Source organism: Colobus angolensis, unplaced genomic scaffold, assembly GCF_000951035.1.
Source record: "Colobus angolensis palliatus isolate OR3802 unplaced genomic scaffold, Cang.pa_1.0 Scaffold403, whole genome shotgun sequence".
Taxonomy (NCBI): Eukaryota; Metazoa; Chordata; class Mammalia; order Primates; family Cercopithecidae; genus Colobus; species Colobus angolensis.
In genome coordinates, this window is record NW_012117411.1 from 412,389 (window position 1) to 423,027 (window position 10,639).

Genomic DNA, 10,639 nt, shown 5'->3' on the forward strand with positions numbered 1-10,639 from the left:
TGACTCTCAGTAGCTGAAACAATAAATTTAGGTCTCCTACAGTGACAGAGAAGGTTGCTTATGATCTGGTTCTTACCAGTCTCTCTATCCCCATTTTCCCATTGGCTCTCCATGTAGTACAGGTATGAAAGAGCCCACCTCCATCTCTTTTAAGAAGCTTCAGTAGCTGCTGAGGCCCTAGTCCTCATAGTTGGAGCCCCCAGACTCCAGTATCCACTTTCCAGGAATGAGCAAGATGCACTGTGGTCCAGAGGCAGCTGGGCACAAGAAAGCTGCCCGACAGGGACAGAGATGCCTTCTGTTGCATGCACTCTTGCTGGTCTCTTTCTTTATGGGATTGAATGTGAGATGGATAGAGAAAGCAGCCACTAAAGGGTGTCAGTTAACTGGTGGATGCAGACACAGAGCTGAATCACCATAACATAGGTAGCCATGGAAGACTGCTCTGATTGCACAAGAATTATAATAACCAGATCCTCAGAAGAGTGCTGTTATTTTAATAGGCATCTAGTTTTCTCTGACATCCCTGAGATGATTTCCTGATGTTTAATTCCCCATGTATCATTATAATAAATGCTAAGTATCTAAGGAAACCCTACGTGTATTTTTGTTCTCGCATCCACACTCTTTGCTCTTGTCATCCAAACAAGCTGTGTTTCCTCTCACATACCTCTCTGATTCACACCTAAGGGCCTCACAGCTTGCGCCTGCAAGACCTTCTTTCCCCTTTAGCGGAAATAATGCCTACTTTCTCTCAATAACCAATAACGGCTACTTTCTCTCAATGACCCGGATCAGGAATTATCTTCTTTGTCACTCAAATTTCTTTTGTGTATCTGCCAGCATGTGAGTACTCAGAAAATACCCCAGAGACTAACTGATCATTTCAAAGGATTAGGAAGACTGAGTGATGTCCTTCCCACAGCTACCCACAGGCAGTGATGACTTCAAGGGCGATGAAAGTCAAATTTACAGAGACAGAAAGTAGAATAGTAGTGGCCAGGGGTAAGAGGAATGGGGAGTTCGTGTTTAATGGGTACAGAGTTTTAGTTTGGGAAGATGAGAACAGTTCTGCCCCTATAGTCTCAGGTACTCAGGAGGCTGAGGCCAAGAGTTCAAGATCAGCCTTGGCAACACAGTGAGTCCTCGTCTCTAAAAAAATTTATTTTAAAATTAGCTAGGTGTGGTGACACACCTCTACAGTCCCAGCTACTTGGGAGGCTGAGTCATGAGGATTATGTGAGTTCAAGACCAATCTGAGTGATACAGTGAGACCCTCATCTCAAAAAAAGTTAAAGTTCTGGAGGTGGATGGTGGTAATGGTAGCACGACAGTGTGACTATACTTAATATCACTGAACTGTACAGTTAAAAATGGTTAACACAGTAAATTTTATGTTATGCACAATTAAAAAACAAAAAGAGGCCGGGCACAGTGGTTCACACCTGTAATCCCAGCACTTTGGGAGGCCGAGGCAGGTGGATCACCTGAGGTCGGAGTTCAAGACCAGCCTGGTCAACACAGTGAAACCCTGTCTCTACTAAAAATACAAAAAATTAGCTAGCATGGTGGTGGGCGCCTGTAATCCCAGCTATTTGGGAAGCTGAGGCAGGAGAATCACTTGAACCCAGGAGGTGGAGGTTGCAGTGAGCTGAGATTGCGCTATTGCACTCCAGCCTGGGCAACAGGAGTGAAACTCTGTCTCAAAAACAAAAACAACACCCCCAAAATCAAAAAGAGCAATGAAGGTCTCCAGTCCCCAAATGCTTTCCCAATCAGCTTGCCCTTGTAAGGTCCTGGGATGGGTGGAATGCCAGGTGTGGGTGAGGCGCCCCGGGAAAGCCTGGGAAAAGAAGGCATTGGCAGGCAATCAGATGAAACTGACAAATGACTGAGCGATGGCATGGAAAAGATGTGAAGACAAATTACACCTGTTTCAGAATTTGATTTGGGAAAATGACAACATGTATCTGAGGAAAAAACATGTCTAGAGGAAGCAGCAGTAAATTTTTATTAATCCCATTCTACCATTTTGAGAAGTGTATTACAAGGACACCAATATGCAAAAAAAAAAAAAAAAAAAAAAGAGCGAGAGAGAGAAGAGTAGAGATGAATTAGGAATGGAGGATGCTGTCACAAAAGGCTGGAAAAGGGTTAACTCACTTAAACAGAACCCTAGAAAGACAGAAAAGTTCCCCATCAATTTCCCTGTCTCCAAGGACAGAAATGAAGATATAAGAGAGAAGAATAAAATGTTACATGGGAAAAGAACTGATTTCTTATGACTTTGGGGAACATAAACACTGCAAGTTGAGTAAACAAATGGGATTTACCCGTTTTTGAAATATAATCAGACAAATTTGGACTTTATTTCAGAGAACCAAAATATATCTGTTATATATCTGGAGTAGCTTATCCTCACTTCCCTCCCGCGTTTTTTTTAATGAACTTTAAAATTTTTTTAAAAGTTTACTTATTTTTTTCTTTTTGAATTGAGAATTACCAATATTGAGAAAGAAAATCTGCTAATCAGGTGTTAATATTTAATAACTAAAGGGTACATTAATTTGTGATGCATTTATTTAAATCTCACATTGCTAGGCACTATTCTAAGAATTGAGAAGACTAAAGTAAGAAAAACATCACTGTGGGCTAGGCGCAGTGGCTCACACCTGTAATCCCAGGACTTTGGGAGGCCAAAGCGCATGGATCTTCTGAGCTCAGGAGTTCGAGACTAGCCTGGGCAATATGACAAAACCCTGTCTCTACCGAAAAAAAAAAAAAAATTAGCTGGCTGTAGTGGCATGTGCCTGTGGTCCCAACTACTTGGGAGGCTGAGGTGGGAGGATTGCTTGGGCTTGGGAGGCAGAGGCTGCAGAGAGCCGAAATTGTGCCACTACATTCCAGCCTGGGCAACAGAGTCAAACCCTGTCTCAAAAAAAGAAAATATCATTACTGTACTCAAAGGACCCTTTAACTGAAGATTATCCATATATACATGCATGCATGTACATACACAATATATAATATATAATCACATAATATGCAATTATTAATTTAAAAAAAAGTTTGATAGGTACTTTAATAGAAATCTGGGGCTGGGCATGGTAGCTCACACCTATAATCCCAGCACTTTTGGAGGCTGAGGCAGGTGTATCACCTGAGGTCAGGAGTTCGAGATCAGCCTGGCCAACATGGTGAAACCCTGTCTGTACTAAAAATACAAAAAACTTTAGCTGGGCATGGTGGCAGGCACCTGTAATCTCAGCTGCTCAGGAGTCTGAGGCAGGAGAATCGCTTGAACCTGGGAGGCGAAAGTTGCAGTGAGCTGAGATTGCACCACTCTACTCCAGCCTGGGCGACAGAGTGAGACTCTGTCTCAAAAACAAAACAAAACAAATCTGGAAAAAATGCAATGGGAAGAAAGAGATGGGAAAAATCACTCAGCCTACGGGAGAATTGTGGGACATGGAGATGGTGAGAGAAAGAGAAGAAAAAGAACTTCAGGAGGGGGATGGCTGCATGGAAAAGGGGGCGAAGGAGCTGATCCTGAAGGATGAAAGGAGGGTATGTGGTACAAGTGGTAAGATAAGGCTGAATAGACAGGCGTTGGTTCAATTACAACAGACCTTGAATAAAGAATTTGAAGTTTATTTTGTAGAACACATACAATGACAAAAGAGTGATATCTAGGGAAGGAGTTGGCAAACTTTTTCTTAAAGGGCCAGACAGTAAATAATTGAGGCTGTAGTCTTTGTCTCCACTACTCAGTTCTGCCACAGTGGCGCAAAAGCAGAAACAGACAATACATAAACAAGTGGGCATGGGTGAGCTGTTATAAAACTTCCCTTACAAAATAAGATAGCTAGCCTGTAGGTTGTAGTTTGCTGACTCCTGTCCCAAAGAATAACTGGTGATAGTCCAGAGGCAGTCAGGTGAGAAATGATGAAGGTCTAACTGAGGCAGTGAAGATGGGAACAGTGAAAAGGAAATGGTTTTGAGAGATTTCTAGGAAACAGAATTAATAGAACTTCATGAATGATTATTTGAGGGAGGCTAGAAAAGTCAAAGATACACCAGGGTCTTCTGACTGAGTAAACAGTGATGTTACTAATTGAGACAGTGGAACCTCAGCTAGAGGAATGTGTAAATTCTGGGAACACAAGTACCATTTCAGAAAGGATTCCCTTACTCTTTTGAAGCTGGGGGAGGAGCCATGATTCAGGAGTTCCTTGGAAGAACAGTGTGGCAAAAGACCAAGATTCGTAGTTCCCAAATCTAATTAAAGGGTTCTGCTTAAGACGGAGTACATGCATTCCATCCTCTCTCTCCCACTGATTACAACTAAACAGCCTGGAGAGACTATATAACACAACTATTGGAGGACTCTGAAAAGTAAGTAAGAACAGGTGGCCTGAGGAAAAAAACTAATACTCAAAGAATGACATAACACAGTTAATTCTGTTTTTATTTTTTGCCTTCCATATCTCCTGGCTTGGACTTCCTTGTTTCCTGGAACTGCAAATGGGAACAGACAGAAAAAGCTCCAAGAAAAGTTCCTTTAGTCGGAGTACTGGGTAGAAGATCGCCTGTGGGGTGAAGCTCTGTAGAAATTTCTAGCCTCACTCTGAGTCTCAGAAACAAAGCTGCACAATGCAGGGGTGGCAGTGGGTGCAGTGGCAGTGGCAGTGGAAGTAGTGCCTTCTGTGAGCTCTCTTCTTTCACTGCTTTGCTCACAGAGAGACCAATTGCAGAGAGAGCATCATGGTATGAAGAGGATCAAGCCTTGGCTATATAGCCAGAGTACTAGGAAAGGAAGTTCTTGGGAAACAGGAAGAATGGGGAGGATCACAGAGGGGAGGGAGCTCAAGAAAGGGATGCTAAATTCTGTATATGAAGTCAGACTCATCTCCAAGGTGCACAAGTGTAGAACAAACCAATGGATCAATATAACAAGGACTTCTATCTATTAAAATTTAAAAAGTTAATGTCTTCCTAAAGATTTTAACAGAATCCAGAGTCCTAGAACATAATATTCAAAAGCTCTAGAATATGATCCAAAATTATCTGACTTTTAAAAAACTAAACAACTCTCGGGGGCCGGGCGCGGTGGCTCACGCCTGTAATCCCAGCACTTTGGGAGGCTGAGGTGGGCGGATCACAAGGTCAGGAGATCGAGACCACGGTGAAACCCCGTCTCTACTAAAAATACAAAAAATTAGCCGGGTGTGGTGGCGGGCGCCTGTAGTCCCAGCTACTCAGGAGGCTGAGGCAGGAGAATGGCGTGAACCCAGGAGGCGGAGCTTGCAGTGAGCCGAGATCGCGCCACTGCACTCCAGCCCGGGGGACAGAGCAAGACTCCGTCTCAAAAAAAAAAAATTAAATTAAATTAAAAAACTAAACAACTCTCAAAGGGCAAAAGCAATGAAAAGATGTCAACCCCAACTTGATACAGATGTTAGAATTATAGACAAAGACTATGAGGTAGTTATTATAACCATGCTCCACGAAGTAAAGGTGAACATTTTTGAATAAATAAAAAGATAGACATTCTTTTCAAAGAAATTGAAGTTGTAAAAAGAAAATAACTACATGGAAATTTTAGAACTGAATAATACAATAACAAAAATAAACATTTCACTGGAAAGGCTCAATAGCTGAATGAAGTGACAGAAGAAAGTCAGTGGACTTAAATCAATAGACATTAGTGATCTGAAAAAAAAGGAAGAAGAAAAGTTGAACAAAAATGAACAGAGTTCCAGGAACCTATGGAACAATACCAAAAGGCCCAACATTCATGCCATTACAGTCCTCAGAATGAGGAGAAGAAGTGGTAGAGAAATTCATTTAAGGATATAAATGCTTGGGAACTTCCCGAATTTGGTAAAGGAAATAAATGTACAGATCCAAGAAACTCAGCAAACCCAAGCAAGTTAAACTAAACACAAAAACCATGCCCATACACATAATAATCAAACCACTGAAAACTAAAGTCCTGAAGACTACTAGAAAAAAGTTACAAATTTCATGTAGGTGAGTAATTTATTTTTATTATTTTTTGAGACAGGGTCTGGCTCTGTCATCCAGGGTGGAGTGCAGTGGTGTGATTTTGGCTCACTGCAGCCTCTGCCTCCCAGGCTCAAGTGATCCACCTCAGCCTCCCAGGTAGCTGGGACTACAGATGTATACCACCATGCCTGGCTAATTTTTTGTATTTTTGGTGGAGATGGGGGTTTCGCCACATTTTCCAGGCTGGTCCGTAACTCCTGGGCTCAAGCAATCGACCTGCCTTGGCCTCCCGAAGTGCTGGGATTACAGGCGTGAGCCACCAAGTCCAGCCTCAAAGGTGAGTAATTTAAATGACTGCATATTTCTCGTTAGACCATGAAGGCCAGAACACAGTGGAATTATATTTTTGAAGTACTGAAACAAAAGAACTGTTCACCTACAATACTGTATCCAGCAAACATATCCTTCAGGGATGAAGGTGAAATAAAGACATTCTTAGATGAAGGGAAACCAAGAAGATTCTTCACCACTGGACAAGCTCTTCAGGCTCAACAAAAATATTATAATAACAGTAGGAACCTGGGAACTTCATGAATGCAGAAAGAATAACAGAAATGGTAAACATCTGAGTAACTAGAATAAAGTATTTTTATCCTCTTAAATTCATTAAAATAGGTATGACTATTGAAAGGCAAAAATTATGACATCATCTGATGGGGCTTTCAATGTATGTAGATGTAATACATACGACAACTACAACATACAGTGGGGAGGATAATGAGACCTACATAGTTGTAAAATTCCCATATTTAACTTTGATATAGTTTGGCTGTGTTCCCACCCAAATCTCATTTTCAATTGTAGCTCCCACAATTCCCATGTGTCATGGGAGGGACCAGGTGGGAGGTAATTGAATCATGGGGGATGGTCTTTCCCATGCTGCTCTCATAATAGTGAGTAAGTCTCACGAGATCTGATGGTTTTATAAGGGGGAGTTTCCCTACACAAACTCTTGTCTGCTACCATGTAAGATGTGCCTTTTGCCTTCCACGGTGATTGTGAGGCCTCCCCAGCCACGTGGAACTACAAGTCCATTAAACCTCTTTTTCTTTTTTTTTGAAACGGAGTCTCGCTCTGCCGCCCAGGCTGGAGTGCAGTGGCGCGATCTCGGCTCACTGCAAGCTCCGCCTCCTGAAACCTCTTTTTCTTTATAAATTACCCAGTCTCAGGTATGTCTTTATCAGCAGTGTGAAAACTGACTAATACAAACTTGAAGTGGTAAAATATTAACTATAAGCAGACTGTAAGAAGTTATGTATGTATTTTGTAATCCCAAGAGCAACCTCTGAAAAAGTATGCAGAGATATAGTCAAACAACCTACATGTGTGCCTATATGTATCATGTATATGATATATATAGAATCTGCAGAAATATATATTCAACTAAAAATAAATTTTAATTTTAAAGTAGAAATGTTTGAGTCTTCCACTCGAATCATAAAAAGCGTAGGAATGATCATGCTTAATATACAAGCCCCTTCCCCAATCTAAGCCAAAAGACAGAATTACCTGTAAAGTTCTGTGCTTTGAGATGCAGATCATAGAGTTTGTGAATGTAGCGTATGTACATCTCCTCCTTGTTCAGTTCAGTCTTATAGAAGTTCTGTAAAATAAGAGTACAGGTATGGATAGTTCCTCAACAGTCTGGCCTACAATTATCTGCCTTTTACTCTGCTAACGTTCCATGTCTGAAGCCAAGTGAACTGATGCATTTTTCCATGTAAGTATCTCTAAAAATGAAGTAAGGTGGCTCAGTGACAGTGTCAGTCATTTCCCAGCAATTATTGGATAAGTTGGTATCTTGTTATTATCAGGTTATTATCCCTGATTCCTATTTCTTTACTTCTTATGATTTTTTGTTAGTTTAAATGTCAATGAACAATCAGCCTGTTCAACTAAAAAAATTAAGAATATGTAACAGATTAACCCTTTTATTAATTTTGTTGGTTTATATTCAAAGGACAGTTTCTTTCATTTTAAATTTCAAAGATATTTTGCTCTAAAGAAAAAAGTCTCAGCTGGGCACAGTGGCTCATGCCTGTAATCCCAGCACTTTTGGAGGCCAAGGTGGGTGGATCACGAGGTCAAAAAATCGAGACTATCCTGGCCAACACGGTAAAACCCCATCTCTACTAAAAATACAAAAATTAGCTGGGTGTGGTGGCACACACCTGTAATCCCAACTACTTGGGAGGCTGAGGCAGAAGAATTGCTTGAACCAAGGAGGCAGAGGCTGCAGTGAGCCAAGATCATGCCACTGCACTGCAGCCTGGTGACAGAGCAAGACTCCATCTCAAAAAAGAAAAAAAAAAAAAAGCAAAAAGTCTCGAAGACATACAGGTAAGGATGAGTAAAAGCAATGTAAAAGAATGTGAAGGAAGGTAAATAAAAAGGCTCTTTATTTTTAAGATGTTATTCTGCATTTCCTACGTGTTGGACTTCAAATGTTTCTAGTTTATGTCCAAAACATAAAGGGACTAAGAGATTTTATTTCAAATTATTATTATAGAAACATGCTTACTGAAAATATTTTGTTTCCTAAGAAGTATTTAGATTTTTGGAAACATCTCTAAAATGTTTTTAACAAAAACTCAACTTTTACTTACCTGGACACATTATGTTGGCTATTTCATTTTTAGACAGAGTCTCACTCTGTCACCCAGGCTGGAGTGCAGTGGTGCAATCTCAGCTCACGGCAACCTCCGCCTCCCAAGTTCAAGTGATTCTCCTGCCTCAGCCTCCTGAGTAACTGGGATTACAAGTGTGCACCACCACACCCAAGTAAGAATTTTAGTAGAGATGGGGCTTTGCCATGATGCCCAGGCTGTTCTTGAACTCCTGACCTCAAGTGATCCACCTGCCTCGGCCTCCCAAAGTGCCGGGATTACAGGCATGAACCACTGATCCTGGCCTACGCTGGCATTTTAAAGGCATACTCAGAAGCATCCAAAGCTAATTCTTCACCACATTATAAAGCACATGAGTCCCCACTGAACTTAGTCAACATAAAAGTGAATATAAATGAAGCTGGGTTCTAGTAAAAGCATAATATTGTCAGTCTCCAAACAAGACATATTTAGTGAACAAATCATTGTGCATTAGGAAATCTCTGCTGGAGACACTTGAACTACTATCACTACTTACTGTTACTGTTTTAATTGATGCTAGTTGGTGTGCGGAAGAAGGGGAAATCAGTGATGAGGGAATAAATCTGTTGACTTGAGGGAGTGACAGGGTTTTCTAAGGAGGAAAGACCAGGAATTCTAAAAATGTTTTAAAGCTGATTAGCTAGACAGGGCTTTGGTAATAATGGACCAACCTAGCAAATGTGGCTGTTGAAATGGTACTTGGGATTGAAGCCTAAAGATCTGCTATCAAATGTACTTTCTGCCCATTACCTAATAGGTGTCCGTTCTTCAATCTGAAAACTCTTCCAACTTTGAGACACTGATATTAAGTCAAATACAACATAATTTTTTTTTTCAATTTATACCATTATCTTCCTTCTTTTACTCTTGTCTCCTGTAGATCTTGGCATTCTTTAAAAAGTTCAGTAAATAATGCTATTCATGTCTCTCTTACTATAACCAAAATCATTTTAATTAGCAAGAATTGTTGTACCATAAACACAAGTCTAACAACTCCACAGCAGGTTTTTATATTATTAAAGGATGATTTGCTCTAATAGCTTTCTGGTAAGAAGCAGCTTTGAGAACAAAACAAGCAATCACTCTAAATAAATAGTTCTCTTAAAAAAAAAATCTCCAGTCAGACGATAATCTTTCAAATGTCTGACGAAGTGTGTGACACGAAGAACAAAACAATAATTACATTTCCTAGTTTTAGTCATATCAAATATTACTTTTTTTAAAAAAACAATTTAACTCCGATCTTGTAAGGGATGCCAAAGCTCTCCTGAAGACAATCTGGAATTGACTTTTCCAAAGAGTTAAGAGAAGTCTCTAAGAGGAAGTGAGTAATGGAAGAGAATCACATTGCTACTAGAAAAAATCAAGAAGTTCCCATGTGGAGTAGAGGCTAAAAAGATTAGCTTCAAAGTGATATTTTTGGTTCTTTAATAAGTATTCTTCTGCAGGTCTGAAATAAGTAGAGCTTTCAAAGTGTTAAAATTTTCTAGAAGGACTATTCTTGGTCAGTGCAAAGCTATCAGGATAATGTCCCAAGCGGTTAGTAATGTGGCCACTGATTATACTATATTAAATCTCAGGTGTATTCCTACTGGGAGACTAGAGTAAATACATTAAGGGCAGAGCATTAATTCTTTCATCCAAGCAAGTGATCTCTTCTTTTATACCAATTGTGGAAATGAACATAAGGTCTATATTTATTTGTTCATCTCCAAATGGAAGGTACTTGAGAAAGAAGATGGAAGAATGGAGAGCATTACTTTGGGGAAAGGTAAAGGCTTTGAGGTTATTTACGAGACTTTGTGCCTGGAGTTGAGGCAGAACCAGGGTTAAGAAGACAGAGAAGCCGGGCGCGGTGGCTCAAGCCTGTAATCCCAGCACTTTGGGAGGCCGAGACGGGCGGATCACGAGGTCAGGAGATC

At 40.5% G+C, this 10,639-nt stretch overlaps 1 protein-coding gene across 1 annotated transcript in view; it reads right to left on the reverse strand.

Annotated features, from left to right (window-relative positions):
- Positions 1-10,639, reverse strand: part of DOCK4 (dedicator of cytokinesis 4) — a 477,639-nt gene that overhangs the window by 48,572 nt on the left and 418,428 nt on the right. Inside the window, exon 34 of the mRNA XM_011955954.1 lies at positions 7,579-7,672. Coding sequence (XP_011811344.1) covers positions 7,579-7,672 — 94 coding nt within the window. The remainder of the gene's footprint in view (positions 1-7,578; positions 7,673-10,639) is intronic.